This window comes from Typopeltis vanoorti, chromosome 15, assembly GCF_054136105.1.
Source record: "Typopeltis vanoorti isolate ZY-2024b chromosome 15, IOZ_Tvanoo_1.0, whole genome shotgun sequence".
NCBI lineage: Eukaryota > Metazoa > Arthropoda > Arachnida > Uropygi > Thelyphonidae > Typopeltis > Typopeltis vanoorti.
Window position 1 is genome coordinate 109,785,372 of NC_143563.1, and position 18,159 is coordinate 109,803,530.

The window sequence follows — 18,159 nt, forward strand, 5'->3', positions numbered from 1 at the left end:
CCCAATTCCAACCTAATGCCAATCCTTCTCTCTCTCTAATAAATCTCTAATGCTCTTTCTTTTCCAGCGTTCCTCACTTTTTATATCAGTGTTTCCCACCTCAATTCTTCTCGTGATCTCTTTAACTAATTCCTTTTTAGTAAACTTTCAGCTTTCTCCCCACATTCTGTTCCAAAAACATGCTCGTTCACTTACATACGTTTCCATGACAACCAAACAAAATATAATAAAATTGAGGTATTGCATAACGCTAAACTTCTACGAATAGGAATAAATAAGGAATATTTACATTTCAATCAATGCGCAGTTAAATTATCAAATACAAACTCTTATAATATTAACATAGTAATAAACAAAATAGCTTAATAATATTTAATAGTCTTTTCATTATTAATACATATATCTTTGATTAATTAATTAAATATTAGATAAAATTCAAGTAGTTATATGAATATTAAATTGTAAAATAAGTTGTTTACATTAAATAATATTTACAAGTCTAGCCCTTGTGATGGAAAATCATGTTGGATTCTGAAGCAAATAATAATTAATCCAATCTCTATATATTCAGAATCCAACAGCAACATCTATTGGAAGAGCAAAACACCAAAATGAAGGAGACCATCTAGCATATTCTCATGCCACAGATGGAAGAATGAAAAAGTAATACAAAAATTAAAAACAGCAGTGTATCACCTATCACGAAGCAAAGAGACACTACGACAACAGTATCAACAACATTTGAGGAAACCCTCTTATGCTGAGAATGGAACTGTAAAGAAAGTGTCAGTCAGGATATTGACATGTATGTTAATCCACCCTTCTCGCAACTACAATAACCCTGAAAAATATGACTTGATCACTATCTCCTTAGAGTGAATTAAAGAGAAAAAACGATGCCCACCTACACGATAATCCTCTTGTTAAAAAAACGTAATGGAACATGCACCACAGAGAATCAACAGATAGCACGAATATCACTGCTATCGGCCAGGAATATAAAACAATTAATATATTAAATGCCCTAGAGGGAGGGGAATTTGATGCATATTTTTCCAAAAGAAGAAATGATAGATACTGTCATCCAGAATTCTCACAAAATTAAAAAAGACTGAGGAAAACAAAGCCTTGCAGCAACCAAAAAAAAAAAAAAAACCAGATGCTACAAACAAAAAAAAATAATGGAAATATTCCTACAATGGAATCGTCATGGGTTCTGACGACATAGATGGCATCAAACTCGTGCAGAAGTGTAAAGAAATAAAGTGTAATAGTGAACGAGAATGAAATTTAATTTTCAGTGGGAAGTTTTCATGGGGAAAACCTTTCACAAAAGTATATTCCCAAAGAAAGTGATACAGTAGTTTTACAGCACAAACATAAGCCTATATCACATTAGTACTATGGGTTTGCATGCAGTCAGATCCAGAGCTGTTGTTAGTGAAAATGTTATCACAGAGGAGGAGTAAAGAGAAAGTACTCCAGTGGATCATGACATTTTGTATAGAAGCACTTTTGTTTGTATTAAAGGACTATAATTTAACAAGTCATTACATGTTCTCTCTAAATGGGGAACACAGTGGAGATTCTAGACTACTCATTCTTATAATTTTTTTCTAATAATAAGGGCAACACCAAATAATCAGTTCTCTTCACTTCTGGGGCTTATAAAGGGCAACAAGTTTCTCTTCACTTAGCATATCACAGGACTGGGTTCATGGATCCATGAATAACTGTATTAAATTTGCAACAATATCCACAACAATACAAGCAGACTACTTATGTAAGAGTTAAGTTCTGCAAATCTCTACATAAATAATATGAATTTTAAGTAAGATTTAAGATTTAGTCCCCCCCCCCATTAATCACACCCTAGTGTTTGTTACTACTATATGAATACGTAGCATTAACACATTTACGTTGGAGTGATTGGTACTCTCTAGCCATCATCCTATCTGGTGGGGCGAGAGAAAACACTATACCCCATGGAAATTTCATACCTGCATTTTGGCAGGCATGCCACATATTGTGATAGTTCCTTAACTGTAACCATCTTCATGGGGGGGGGGATATATTAGAAAACATTAAGAAGAATGTTAAATAACTATAGGGTGCTAATCCAATCAACTAATGTTGATCAGCTGTTCATTTATCATGGCAAGAATACATGTAGGTTGAAGGAGCAGCAAATTACCTTGTGAAATTTGTTGTGCTTATTATTGTGTATTTCTGTTTTATTTATATTTTGCTTGGTTGACTAAGCATTTTCTTGGGTTTACTGGGGATCAGTATACACTTTTTACATAGTAATAGGATACATAATTTCTGATCATCAGAATTATCCACCCGTTGACAAATTCTACATTCATTACTTTTTTTTTTTTTTTTTTTTGTCAACAGCTCTTCTATCTTATCAATAATAGATACCTCACATATACTAGTGTTAAATATTTTGTGACATTTCTTTAATTTATATTTCTTTGTGTTCTCCGACTTATCACTTATCTTATTCACGGTTAGATCTATCCACACAATTTGGCCGATTCTTAGAAAGATTAAGTATATTAAATAACTTGACAAAGGGTAGACTTCAGAATAGAGTCCGATCCTCAGCTATGACAGTCTTGAGTTACCACCTATTCAGGTTCTAGCAATATTTATTTGATCAAGCTGCACCAGCCAGATCCCTAGGTCAGAAAATATACGAAGTATATCAATCTATTAGTTATTCTTTATCTCAATCTTATCTATATCTCTTAAAATACTTTTAGTTTGCTGTCATGGTCGCTGTCACATAATTCACTCCCGCTCAGATTCAAATGTTAGCAAGTGGTGCATTGGATTCAAATCAAGGCACAAAACAGGTTAAGATAATCAAGATAGATTTATTAGATTCCAAACATTACACATTTACTATAAAAAACACAAGAAATAGAGTTATCCCAAGGTTTGACATAACAACTGTAATTCACATATCACATCTAAGAATAGGCTCATTTCACTACACAAAATTCTAGCTAGCATCCTTTAAAATCTTTACTATCTTGCACATATTCTTAAAACATTCACATCGATAACTCTGTAGATCATTACTTATAGCAAATTAACTACTACTCATTCATATAAATACTAAGGAAACACCCTTTAGATTCTATGCACTGGTATCTAAATCTCACTATAGTCCTTCTTCCTACAAGTTTAGAGTTTTATAACCTAACATCTCGTTTCTTCCATAACACAATATTCCGTTCTTTCTTAACAAAGGAATTATAAAAGGGTTTTACATTTCCTGTAACTTATTCAGTCTATCCTTTCTTTATAATTTCCCTCTGAATGTTCGATCTCGTCCTTGGTGATTAACTCACGGGCTAGGTTTGGCCATCATTGTTCTGTCCTTTCATCGCATTCTCGACTGGAAACAGCATGGATTGAATCGATCCACGTGGACGTATGTGATGGCCAGTTTCTTCAGGCTTACTCGGAAGAGTACCTAATATTTCTTCGTCTATTCCTTTTGCCCGACAGAAGAGAATGGCTGCCCACTATCGACTAGATCTCGAACTGGAACTTTTCCCGACTCCACCAGAAATTCTCCAGTAACTCCAGATGAAAAAAACCTAAAAGTCCTGGGGGGAGGGAACCCGTTTTATACCTCGTATCTCTAGTGCCCTCTTTCACCCAAAACTTTCTGTCCGACACTTTCTTTTTTGCGCCCGGCTCCTATTTCATTCCTATCTTCCTGGAATACTTCGTACGTGTGCCGCGTCTTCCCAGAAAACACTGTGCACGTGCCGTTTGCAAGTAAGCAAATTGCCGTCGGCTATACAATTTATCCGAAGTTGTCGTTAATGGACTTTGATCCTTTGTTATTATGCTCTAACATATATCTTATAGAGAAACTTCTTACATTATAATCTTTTACAAATAAATGACATCTTTCACCTTTAATTAATATTACATAATTGTATTAGTATAATTCTTTAAACAAAATTGGTATCTTCACTTATTTACAATCATTTGAATAGGAAGAAGGACTATAGTGAGATTTAGATACCAGTGCATAGAATCTAAAGGGTGTTTCCTTAGTATTTATGTGAATGAGTAGTAGTTAATTTGCTATAAGTAATGATCTACAGAGTTATCGATGTGAATGTTTTAAGAATATGTGTAAGATAGTAAAGATTTTAAAGGATGCTAGCTAGAATTTTGTGTAGTGAAATGAGCCTATTCTTAGATGTGATATGTGAATTACAGTTGTTATGTCAAACCTTGGGATAACTCTATTTCTTTTGAGTGTTTTTTATAGTAAATGTGTAATGTTTGGAATCTAATAAATCTATCTTGATTATCTTAACCTGTTTTGTGCCTTGATTTGAATCCAATGCACCACTTGCTAACATTTGAATCTGAGCAGGAGTGAATTATATGACATAGACCATGACAGCAAACTAAAGTATTTTAAGAGAGATAGATAAGATTGAGATAAAGAATAACTAATAGATTGATATACTTCGTATATTTTCTGACCTAGGGATCTGGCTGGTGCAGCTTGATCAAATAAATATTGCTAGTCCTTGTTAAATTCTGAATGAGATATTTCTTAGTTAAAATATTTTCATTCAAAATTCAACACTAGTATTTTGTTGTAGAGAACTATTCTCTGTTATTCAAAAATAGATATTTAACTGTCTGTCTGTTTCCAAACACTGGAATAAAAATGTTTCTATACTGAAAAACATTCCATGTTGAAAAGATGTATACTGCAGAAGAAAAAAATAAATGGGTAGCTTTATTGTATCACTAAATAGGGTATTTTAATATGAGACATTTTACATTCTTTGTACAATTTTTGTAATTAGAGACAACTGGCACTTCATAATGAAAAATATTCCCCTCCCACAGACTGCTGCATGCAAGCAAAACAGATTTATTGTAGCAGTACACATACTGGCTAACTAACTAAACACATTTGTCCTAACATCCTCTTTCAAATTTTCAGTTCCAGAAAATACATAACAGCTATTTATAATGCACTCATTGGGTACAGAAAGCACATGATTCCTGTAAAGCAAAAAAATATGCATATGAGAATAAAACTTGAAATCGGTTTGAATTACATTTGAGCTAGTTGATATTATAAAGACACTTCGCATATAGAAGTGTCTTTTAATTAAGTAATTTTACAAATAAAATTCTACTGAAAAAGTTGCAGCTAACATGATGTATAAACTTTGTGAAAATGCAACTGCCCAACTTGAAAGTGGCATACATATATTAAAGCTAGTTCATGCTGGTGGTTTACACACGTGCAGACACTGCCCATCATGAACGTGTTGGCATGTTTTAAAGATTATTTCTGTTAGTTTGTCACAGGATCCATAAGATATCAACTAAGATATCTATAACATAGTACAGATTATTAAACACGCATTCACAACGAGCAGTATAAATGTTCCTTGTTCTGGCTTCACCATGTGATTATGTTGCTGTACCGATCATGGCTTTTTAATTTTAATTTCTGGCTAAAATATTTCCAATAATAAAAATTATTATTCTTTAATAATCTTATGCATATGTTTTTCTAATAATCATATCTATGTAATTTTAATTATTAATGCAAAATAATATAATACATTATAAATAGTATGGGAAAAATATAAATTTAAAAAAAAAAAAAAAGAAGTTTTCTGAATCATGATTAAGCTTAGGGAAACACAGTTTTGGATTTGGTCTTCAGTCCACATAGTTAAACAATTTTCCATGTCATAAAAACACTAAAATGCTCTTTTGTAATTATTGTTGACTTTAAAGAAACAATTTTCATATGTTCTTTTATATAGACAATTTAAGCTTTTTCTACCTCTTCTTTAATTGTCACCTGTAGATCTATTTTGGTGCGTGGATGTATGTGCCCAGGTTCACTTTTTGAGCCTCTGTTCCTTTTCTTCTCATGATTATGATGTATTGCTACCAACACCAATACTAAAATTTAGTGTATGAATACACATCTTCATGTTTAGTAGGAAATAAAATGAGACTGAGAAGGTGCACTGCATGGGCCTTGCTGAAGACCACTATAAGTCAGGATCTTTTTCTAGCTTGAAAAGCATGATGTGATATGTAGTATATGGGGATGGGTTTTGTTCACTCATGATATGGTAGTTGGACTGTAGTTACCAAAGTATTGATTTATTTATTTTGTACTATAGGTTTACAACCTATATACTTCAGGGTGGACTAAGGGTTAGATAATATGGCAACACTGATTTCTTTCCATTTGAGACCAAACATGAACTTTCTCTGGGTAGCAAATATTATCTTATACCTAAATGCATTCACAAATGTCCAGATCCATAGTGGGATACTAATCCTGTGAATTATGAAATACCTTAGGTTGTTGGCTAGTGAGCATACCTCAGTAGCCAACATCTAACTCATAGATAAAATTTACCCATGAGTTAGAATCAAATGGTTAAACCTAGTGTTAAAATAATACCCGAAAATTGGGTATTATTTTAACACTAGGAGCAAGAGGTCACTGCCGCATTACTGACAAGGATGAACTAACTAAAGAACTATAATTTTTTAAAAAAAAAGTTCTTTCATAAAAATGGCTTCAATTAACATATTACCTCAAGTCTTCTCAGCTAGCATACCATAGATTTTATTTCTCTACCCTATATTGATTCTATTTCCATAAAACTTGTAAAAATCCTTAAAGAATAGAAAATCTAAATGGCATTCGCTCTTTGTTAAGATGAGATCGCTTCTTCAATCCATAAAATCTCATCATTGCCCTCTAAATTATTCAGCTGTGTATTATGAGTGCATGAATGAACAGATTGAAAAGTCAGCTGAACAGCACTTTGGAGAACATATCAGATATTGAATACCAAAGGTGTGAGGTCTTAGTTCTGTCTTCACATTTACTCTCTTCAGTTGACCCACAAGATGCCTTGATAGAGATACATTGAGTCATATGGAATAAGTCCGAACTATTATACAGTTGTTATAACATAAGAGAAGAATGTGGGAATCTTTGAAAATGGCATTCAATCCCATCACCTAAACATAAACCCTAATACCTACCTTATTGGAATGCATCCTGGCTGTAGCTAACCACAGTCACAAACATGAAAGTGTGTGAGTGTGCTCAGCAGTACAATGCATGTAAGACAAGTTCAAATATTTTGATTCATATATGCTATATAATAGTTGCCACCTTGTTAATCTTTTACTGTTTTTTTTGTCTTTTAATTTTTCTTTTGTACACCTGAAGTCTTGTATAAGTAAGATAATCTTGTGATTTTTAAATATTAGATCTTACTGGTTTCCTGCCTTACAAACTATTATTTGGTGTATATGTGAGAGAGAGAGAGAGAGGGGGGGGGGGTCATAGTGTTGCACATATTTCAAGGAAAAGTGATCAAACTGGAATGAAGAATCTTTGTCTGGTTCCAATGAACTCTGTGCATAGTAAGTTGACTATTAATGACTATTAATCTTTCTAAAATTAATGACCATAATTTTAGAAAGATTTGTGAAGCAAGAGAAAAATTAGAAGTTAATTTGGGCATGATCATCCTTTTGAATGAGCTGAATATGAACCAATTTCAAAGATGCAGGATAATACAAATGGGATAGAAGAGAATAAAATGCGACATAGAAAACAAGTCAACTCTGGAGTACAAACATTCAGAATAATTGACAAAAAGCCATTGGAACCAGGTGACTTTTTTGGTATTCAGCTCAGATGAAATTCTAATCTCTTTCTAGTGAAAAATCAAAAGGGACTTTGAATGCTGCATTTGGAATAGTAGGAAAACATTTACCAAAATCATTGTTGAAAAATGGAGGAAGATTAAGAAGCTAGATTTTTGTAGGTAATGATGCAATAGAAATGACAGTTGGACAAAGTTGGGGCGAAACTTTGACAAAAAAAAAGCATAACTGGTTTGGACATGATGTAAGTTTCCTGATTTTGGCTCTTTCAAAATCAGTTTTAGATATGTTCATAATTTGTGACTTTTCATATGAATCCACGTGCAAAATGTTGTAACCTGTTGTATATTGGCACCGTTGGTTGGCTAAGCAAGATGGAAATTTTGGTGAAAGCCAAATGCGATATTATTGATTCTTCTTTTGTGCAGGTTGGTATTCTTGTTGGAGAACAGCCTAGATAAGGATCATGAAGAAATAGATGTATGAATGAAATTATCAATTCATTAAATTCAAAGACCACACTTGTGCATACCCATTGTGGTTACCAGAGACAGGCTGATTCATTTAATTCAGTGATCTGCCATGTAAATACCCCTCATGTAGCTGGAATTTTTAGCTAGGGCCAGTAACCAATTTCCTAATGAGACCAGATAATTGAGAGACAGGTCAGAACATTCCTTGGTAAGTGATGTCCTACTTACTGCATATGGGCTGCAAATCACATCATGAAAAGTGCATGTGCATTTCCTATGATATTTTGAAATTCAAATGATAGTCTGTTAACTCCATATCTATTGCTAGCTTTAATATTTGGTTAAAAGCTAAACTCTGACCATTGTCTTTGGTTTAAAAATTAAATTTAAAACACATGAAATTTGTTTGATGTAATAAAGTTATATTTTGTGGATTATCAAGTGAAAGCAAAGCAACTCCCATATTCTACTTTCAGCGCTGATGGTAATCAAGCAAATTTAAGAAATGCAGCCTATGAAGCTTTAATGGAACTAGTGAAAAATAGTCCTCGTGACTGTTATGGTTGGGTTCAGAAAACTACAATGATAATATTGGAGAGGTTACAGCATGTTTTGTCACTGGAGAGTCATATACAAAGTACATCAGACAGAGCTCAGTACAATGACCTTCAGTCTCTTTTGTGTGCTACATTACAGGTAATAATTACTTTTTAAATAAATTTATTTTATGGTGAAAACATGCTTAAACTAAATTATTCATTTTTTTTGTTATGTATAGCTTAAAAAATTCTATTACAAATAGGCTAGTAATATTTAAAGTAGTTTTTCTTTTCTGTTTAATATTTATTTCATAATCATTTGCACCTGGCCCAACTTTTCTTTATTTACAGTAATAAGAAAGAGAATATGGTGTTTTGCTTTAAATTAACTGTTCAAGTCGAGTGGATTTTTTTTTTTTTTTAATTGAAAGTATTAATGCATAACAATTTGCAGTTAGCTTAAATGAAAAGGAGATCACTTAAGGGGAGGAGACCTCCACATCATCTTTAAGGAATGCAGAGAACTGACTGGGGCTTCTGACCTAATCTTCACACAGTGCTCCCCATTAGTAGATATCCAATGAGTGAGGATTGGCTAGCAATTTAGGACTTAGCCAATAAAATTGTATTCTTTATTGGCTTAAACCACAGATAATGTGATGGTGTAACATGAGATTTAATGTCAGCTGAGGTGTTACCTGGTTAAACAAGGCCCTCCACTGTTTTTGCCAGGGAACCTAGGCTAGCAATGAAAAGTCAGCTATTGGAACTGAAGATAGCAACCAGCAACATAAGCAGTATTAATAGAAAGGAAATCGAGCTTTCAGAAGAACTGGAAAAATACCACATTGACATCACTGAAACAAAGACAAACAGGAGATCATTCTAAGTATAGGACATTATATTTGGGCAGTGATGATCAAGGAAAGGAAGGAGTACAAATAGTGAAACACCAACCATGGAGATAAACTTATTGATTGGAAGGCAGTTTCAAGTAGAGTTATGTGGGCAAACTTCAAAATGGGAATGGACAAGGAAACTTATTTGTGATTTTGGTCCCACAGAAGGATCTACTTAGAAGTAGAAGAATTTGAGTCACTAGATCAGGTCTTTGGAGATCTAAACAGCAGTGTAGGAAGTGAATCCCACCAAGCATATAGAAATTTTTTGGAAAATTTGCAGGAAAGGGCAAGGCTAATAATAATTGTAAGTATCTGCTGCATTTCTGCTCAGCATATGGACTAGTCATTATTAACAGAAAAGCCTCATTTGACTATGTTATTGTTGATAGTGATATCTGAATGTAGGTTCAGGATACAAGAGTGTACAGAGGATTGAAATTAGAAGTGACCATTACTTAGTTTTAAGTAGGATAAAACTGAATAGCACATTGAAAAGAACAGTATGTAAAACATTTTAAAAATAATTAGTTGAGCAGCTTTTACAGGTTAACTGTGAACTCAACTATTCAAACATTATTGAAGCAACTATGAAACAGTTTGAAAACAAGAACCAAACCTTTGAGTCTGAGTGGCAAACTCTGAAGAAAACATTGATTCAGCTAGGGAGGCATGGTGAAGTTATCTGCAGGGATAGAAAAATAAGAACTCTGTGATGGAAATAAGAAGTTAAAAAAGCAGTATCAGAAAAGAAGAAAGCTTATTGAAAATCCTTAGCAAATAAGTGGCCAGATGCCCTAAAAGAATACAGAGAAAATGTAAGTGAGCTAAGCTATGTGTGAAAATATCTAAACAAAGTCACAGGAAGACTTTGGTATGAATATAGAACATCAGTTCAAAAAGCTTAGAAAGGGAGGAAAAAGTACTGTTAAAGGAATCAAAGTTGATAAAGGTAACATGTACACTGAAGATAAAGAATCCTATGTGTCTGGAGTAATTCTTGTAGCAAGGCTTATACGTTGGTCATACGTAACTGGTAATTAACTTAAGGAAATTACAACGCATGAAATGGATATTAATTAAAGGAAACTTTAATGAATACCTTCAATATTTCGACAACATCACGTTGCCATCTTCAGGAACATGCAAATATGGTATGTGTACGGATGCACTAACAAAAACAAATGAGGAAGAAGGCAAGAAACTAGTATTGTTCCTAAAGTCCTAATGGTGCCCCACAGCAAGCTAATTGGGTTGTCTTGGCCGTTTTGCTGAAGTTCTCATGGTGTAAGTCTCTCAGATTTGGGGCAGTCTCATGCACCCAAATTTGTTGAGGTTTGGAAGGTTTTTTTAGAGCTGCTGATGATTCCATGAATGATCTTTCGTAATTGAACTTGCTGTGGTGTATTATTTTAATTTTCTTCCAACAAATTCTATGGCATGGTCTGCAAGCCCAGAGTGGCTGTACTGGTGAAACCGGATGCAGTCTGTGTGTTCTGAAATCCTGATATTCGCTGTCCTGCCTGTTTGGCCATAGGACAATTTGCAGCTGCAAGGCCTGGTATACACCAGGTAGGTCTAGGGGAAGTGGTTGGTCTTTGATTGAGCAGATAAGGGATGCCAGCTTTTCATATGGTCTATAACAGGAAGTTATAGACTTTTGGCAAGGAAAATTCTACAAACAGATAGAGGGGACATCCATGGGTTCATCACTTTCCCCATCCTTGGCCAACTTCTTTATGGAGACCTTTGAGAGAGAAAACCTTAAACTCTGCCGCACAAAAGCCCACTATTTGGCTTTGGTACGTGGTTGATGTGTTTTGCTATTTGGCCACATGGCTCAGTTACACTCCACTCGTCCCTAACACACTTAAACAACCAACACCCCAGGGTCCGGTTCACCTTGGAAAAAGAGAAAAACAGCATCCTCCCCTTCCTAGACACTCTAATCACTCACCAGCCTGATGGATCTTTGGTTTTCTCTGTTTATAGAAAACCCACCCATACAGGCAGATATATTCACCAGCAATCCCATCCCCCTCTCACAACAATATGGGGTTATTAAAACTCTATATAACAGGGCAAAATTAATCTGCTCAGATGATGATGCCCTAACCACTGAACTAAACCACATCCTTAACACTTTCTTAGCCAATGGCTACAACCCCCAAAAAAATACTAAAACCAGTAAACAACAACCCCCCCCCCCCCTTCACAATAAAGATTACACTAAATCTATCACCATATCCTACATCTGGGGCACCTCTGAGAAAATAACCAATATCCTCAAAAAATATGACCTAACTTCTTCTTATAGACCATATAAAAAGTTGGCATCCCTTATCTGCTCTATCAAAGACCACCACTTCCCCTAGACCTACCTGGTGTATACCAGGTCCCTTGCAGCTGTAAATTGTCCTACTTTGGCCAAACAGGCAGGACAGCGAATATCAGGATTTCAGAACACACAGACTACATCCAGTTTCACCAGTACAGCCACTCTGGGCTTGCAGACCATGCCATAGATATCCACCATAGAATTCGTTGGAAGAAAATTAAAATAATACACCGAAGCAAGTTCAAGTACGAAAGATCATTTATGGAATCATCAGCAGCTCTAAAAAACGTTCCGAACCTCAACAAATTTGGGTGCATGAGACTGCCCCAGATTTGGGAGACTTGCATCATGAGAACTTCAGCCCAACAGCCAAGACAAGCCAATTAGCCTGCTAGGGGGGCACCATTAGGACTCTAGGAACAATATTAGTTTCTGGCCTTCTTTCTCATTTGCTTTTGTTAGTGTCTGCATGCACATGCCATGTTTGTATGTTCCTGAAGATGGCAACATGATGTTGCCCAGATATTGAAGGTATTCATTAAAGTTTCCTTTAATTATTATCTGTTTTATGTGTTGTAATTTCCTTAAGTTAATTACCAGTTATGTCTGGAGTAATTACTTTGAAAGACTTAAATAAAACAAGCAGTGACAGAACTGTAGTAGAAAAATTTTCTCCCTCAATACTTAAGGGAGAAAAGGCTGTCAAATTTTGAAATGTATTTGACTAGAAATGCTTAAGTTTGGAGGTATAAGTTTTCAGTGGCTACACTGCATAATTCAGAGGGCTTGGTCAGAAAGTCGAATTCCAGATGATTGGAGTAGAGCTCTCAGTTCTCATCTATTAAAAAAAAAAAAGGGAATAAAGCTGAATGCAAGAATTACAGAGGAATCTTTCTATTAAGTTTTCCAGGTACGAGTTATGTAAACATACTTGAAAAGATGCTGATAGAAAAATCATGGAAATATGAGCGATTTAGATTTAAGTTCTATAAATCTGGAAAAGGCATATGGCAAGATGCCTAGAGAAAAGCTATTCAAAACATTACAATTATATGGGGTAAAAGAAATATTATACAGGGGAAATACATAGTCTATATTTAAGATGCAAACAGTTAGAACAGAGGGAAATACAGGAAGATGGTTTGATGTTAAAAGGTATGAGACAAGGATGCACGTTATCTCCACTCTTATTCATCATCTATATGGATAATATCATGAAAGACAGTGGAATTAAACCTGATATTAGAATTGGAGATACCAAACTTATCTCTTTGCTTTATGCAGATAATATTGTACTCCTAAACACATCCAGTACAAGTCTCCAGGATTCTCTAACTAAATTTAATAACAGCTGTAACAAATATGGCATGAAAATCAACAATAAAAAGATTGGAAATAGGCAGGAACAGAAAATTTCAGCTGCATTCTGAATGGTGAGCCTATTGAACAAGTAAAAGATTTCAGCTGTTTAAATACAGTTTTTAGTGAAGATTTAAAGTTAAATCTGGAAATAGATAACAGAATAAGCAAAGCTAGTATGGTGTGGAGCCATTTGAATAAATTTATATGGAATAAGAGAGAAATTGGCCAAAACACTAAACTAGCAGTATGCAAGACAACATTCGAACCGTTTTTAAGTTATGGATCTAAGAGTTGGGTTACAAATAAAGCACTTGATCAAGGATTAGAGTCCACAGATATGAGAGTTCTTAGAAAATTAGTGGCCTCTATAGATGGTATCAATAGCAGAATCATATTAAAATATGATAATTAGGAAGCATCTTGACATTGTTTGCATTCAAGAATGTGTGAGCAGGGTTAATCTAAGGTGGTATGGTCACTTAAATAAAATGGGAGAGGAAAGATTAGCAAAGCGAGTGTTTGAGGCCAAGATGGTAGGAAAAAGACCCATAAGAAGACCAAGGTCAAAGTGGATTAATTTAGTCAGAATTACCTTAGAAGAATGAAATGTTAGATGTTACAATATTGGAGTGCTGACAAGTAATAGGCTAATTTGGAGGAAAATTGTTGATAGGAGATGACTAATATTATAAAGTTAATCATGTGCTAAGCATTAAAAAACGTTTTGTTTAATACTGACCATATACAAATATTTTAACATTCTTTGCCTAAACAGTTTGCTAGCGAAACTAGCAAACTGTCTAGCATCTGATCAAGTTTTTCAAGGCATAGACGAAAAAATATAAAAAATACTAGTAAATGCAAATTTGAAAGGAACATTAAAAACCTTGTAAACACTAGTAGCTAAGGTTGCACGTTCGCTTGACAGAGACTGAGTGGACTTATTGTTCTTAATCATTATCACGCATGCGTGTTTGTTTTAAACGCATAATGTGATTACTAGCTAGCTGTAGTTCAGATGGATTTAGAGAGAGGATGAGGTTTTTCCATGAACTGTTAAGAATAGTACCCTGGTTTCTGTTGAGGTTTCCGCCAGTTTTTAACACTACTGCGGCTTCCTTGAATAAACGATGTCTATAATCGTCGTCTAAATATGGCATGGAGCTATTTTGCCACTCTATCGTGTGGTTAGACGTACAGAAATGATGTGCTAAGCCAGAAGAAATACTTCTGTTGTGGTTTACATCACCAACGTGCTCTCTCTGTCTGTCTGATATCCAAACTCCATGAAGTTTGTCTGATGTAGGCGAGACCACAGGAGCAAGGAATGTAATATACTCCTGGATATTTGTAGAATGGCACCTTGTATTAATTTGAACAGTTAAATTTAATCATGTGCTGTTATAATAGCTTTTGAACACCTTGAGGGTGCAGATCAGGAAACTGATGATGACAAAATGAAAAATTAACTTTTCTTTCTTTCATAATTATTTTAACCATGTGTTATCCTAATTAACAATGAGTATTTTACAAAAATTCATAGGCTGTTTTTGAAAACTTAATGTTTATGACAAATCCTCACTGCTTATTTCAAAAGATATGACTAGTAAAGAAGTGCAGTGGTGCTTTAATCATATCAACCATGCTTACTGCAAATTTTTCAGCGGTGGTGTGTTATGATAGGGAGAAACGAGAGAGAATAAGCATTTTATATAGGATTGCATGTTAGTTAGTCATATTACCCCAAGACCTACCATGAGACATTTTTTGTAGATGCAAGGGGATACATATGAATCCAAATATCATATACAGTTCCTGTTTTACATATTAAGCCCTTGATACCTTAAGATAAGTAGATATAACTCCATTTGCTAACTTCCTTATATTATAAAATAAATACATTATTACAAAAATTAATGTGAATGTGCTAGTCATTTAAATATTTCATTATAGAAAATATAATAGTTGATTATGGCAGTTTTGCATATGATTTACATCTGATCAAGTTTTTAGATCTACATATACTGTTGATCTAACATATTTGGTTATGGTGATTGCAGATTTGTACAAAACGCTAATATTTCTTTTTAGGTTCCCTCTCCTTCTACACTAAATTTGTCATCATTGTTGGCTTGATTGATTTTCAAAACAAAAAAAAAAACTTGATTTTAAAATTTTTTATCACTGATAGTGGCAGTCTTATTTTTTCATTCTTAGTATAAGAATAAAATATGGATGTGTTTATGATATCTTTCACATCATCATCATCATCATCAAATTCCTGCCATGTACCCTCAAGGGGTGTACAGGATATGACAGTACTACATGAAAAAATTACATCATTACTAACTTCCTATCTACAATTTTCCTCCAAATCAGTCTGTTACTTGTCAAGACTCCAACATTATCAGATCTTATATTTCTATCGTCTAAGGCACTTTGTACCGTATCAATCCACCTATATCTTGGTCTTCCTCTGGGTCGTTTTCCTGCCAACCTGGCAGAGAACACTTGTTTTGCTAATCTTTCCTCTCCCATTCTATTTAAGTGACCATACCATCTGAGATTAGCTCTGCTAACGCATTCATGGATGCTGACAATGTCAAGTTCTTTCCTAATATCCTCATTTTTAATATGATATTGCCATTGATGCCATCTGTTCACGCCTCTAATCTTTCTCAGGACTCTCATATCTGCGGTCTCTAGTCTTTGGTCAAGTGTTTTACTTCTGACCCAGCTCTCAGATCCATAAGTTAAAATTGGTTTGAACACAGTCTTGTATACAGCTAATTTAGTGTTCCGACTAATTTCTTTCTTATTCCATATGAATTTATTCAATTGACTTCCCACGATACCAGCTTTGCTGATTCTGTTGTCTATTTCTATATTTAGTTTACCATCTTCAGTAAAAATTGTGCCTAAGTAGCTGAAATGTTTTACTTGTTCCACAGGTTCTCCATTCACAACACAGTTGACATTTTCAATGATTCTGCCTATTTTCATTGTCTTTGTCTTTTTATTGCTGACCTTCATACCATATCTATTACAACAGCTATTCAATTTAGTCAGAGAATCTTGCAGACTTGTAGCGGATTTATTTAGAAGTATAACATCATCCGCATAAAGCAAAGAGCTGACATTAACATCTCCAATTTTGATATCAGGTTTAATACCACATTCTTTCATAATGTGATCCATATAGATAATGAATAACAGAGGGGATAATGTACATCCTTGTCTCACACCAGATTTAACATTAAACCATCTTCCTGTACTTCCTTCAATTCTAACTGCTGACTCACAACTCAAATAAAGACTAAGTATTGCTTGATATAATGCCCCATTGACACCATATTAGTATCTTAAATAAGCGAAAATTTAGTCTTTTAGGCTCTATACCCTGTTATTTTGTTTTAAATAGTAATAACATTTGCACTGTGATCATTTTCCTTTTCACAAGAATTACATTCTTGTTCTTCATGATTGCTTTAATCACTACTTGTGGTCAGTAATACATGGCTAAACTTGTATAGCTCGTTGTTAACTGAAAAAGAGAGCAGTAAAGACTTCACAAGCTCAACCAAGCATCGAGAGTGTGCATATTTCTAGTTGAACATAGCCGTTTTCATGGCTGTTTTTGAAAAGTGGCATTCTGTCCATGAGTTTTATGTATTAGTGAACAACTTTGCGAATTATTTTTTGTTTCCTTTCAGAGAAGCCAGCTATATTTTAGTTTTGGTCTGAGCTATTAGATCAGATATCTACAATGTGAAAGAAGTTTGGCAGTTGTAAAAAAAAATTAGAAAGTTACAAAAAAAAAGTGACGGAACACTCTGAGGGTAAATATCAGGAAAAACAATTGGTGATTTTAAAAAAAAAGTGATGCAGAATTAAAAGGGTGACAGCTGCAGAGGAGGCTACATATTTTTGCTAATATGACAAATCAAATTTGATTCTCAAATGCTAATTTTGAGTTGTATATAATTGACTGATGCCAAGATAAAAGGATATTCTACAGCAAAAAGCACTGAGTTGAGATGAAAATGATACACTTAAGTGCTCACAACATGCTGATTATTATGATTAGCTAAGAATTGTGTTACTAGCAGCATGGACTGATACTGGAAATAAGACTGAACCAAGAAGGCTGTGGTTCTAATTATTTGATTTATTAACCAAACCAAATATAAGACAGTGTCTAAACAGTAAGATACTGTACACAAAGATCATAGTGCAGTGTCAAGGGATTGGGGGGGGGGGGGCAGTGCAAGTAAGTTACTACAAATGCATTTGCAGTAACTAACTTGCACTGGTAGGATAGTTGCATAGTTATCTGTGAAACCTGAGTAAAGTTGGGCACTATTCCAACAACTGATAATGGAAGTTATCTCTTGGACAGCAAATTTTAATCTCAAAAAGAAAAATCAGTTTTTACATGTCTGGAAGGACTTGGTTGGTTCATCATAGGTATTAGAACCTGAAAAAAATATTCTCATCATTTTAGCATATAAGCAACAGCCATCTTGAAATTCTTACCAGTACATCTTGGATGAAATTCCTCATACAAAGCTTTTTTGCCAGATAAATTCATTAAACAGAGACCACAATAGCTTAAGATACTGTACACTGTAGATTTATTGTCATAGCATTAATATAATAGATTACTGATTGAAACACAGATTCCTTGAAATATCTTCCTTAAAACTTTTATAGTGTAACATGGATATCTTTCCATGTGTTAAGGTTAAGTGCTCAGAGAACATCATGTTGGAAGTTTAATGGAATATTTACAGCACTAGGATAGAATTAAAAACTAATTTTAATGC

General features: G+C 34.2%; 1 protein-coding gene across 2 annotated transcripts in view; it reads left to right on the forward strand.

The window, feature by feature from the left end:
* The window catches only part of Fs(2)Ket (Importin subunit beta Fs(2)Ket), a 302,779-nt gene that overhangs the window by 164,149 nt on the left and 120,471 nt on the right, over positions 1-18,159 (forward strand). For both annotated transcript variants that reach the window (XM_090405664.1, XM_090405665.1), the window contains exon 12: positions 8,672-8,891. In XM_090405664.1, the coding sequence (XP_090261790.1) occupies positions 8,672-8,891 (220 nt within the window). The remainder of the gene's footprint in view (positions 1-8,671; positions 8,892-18,159) is intronic.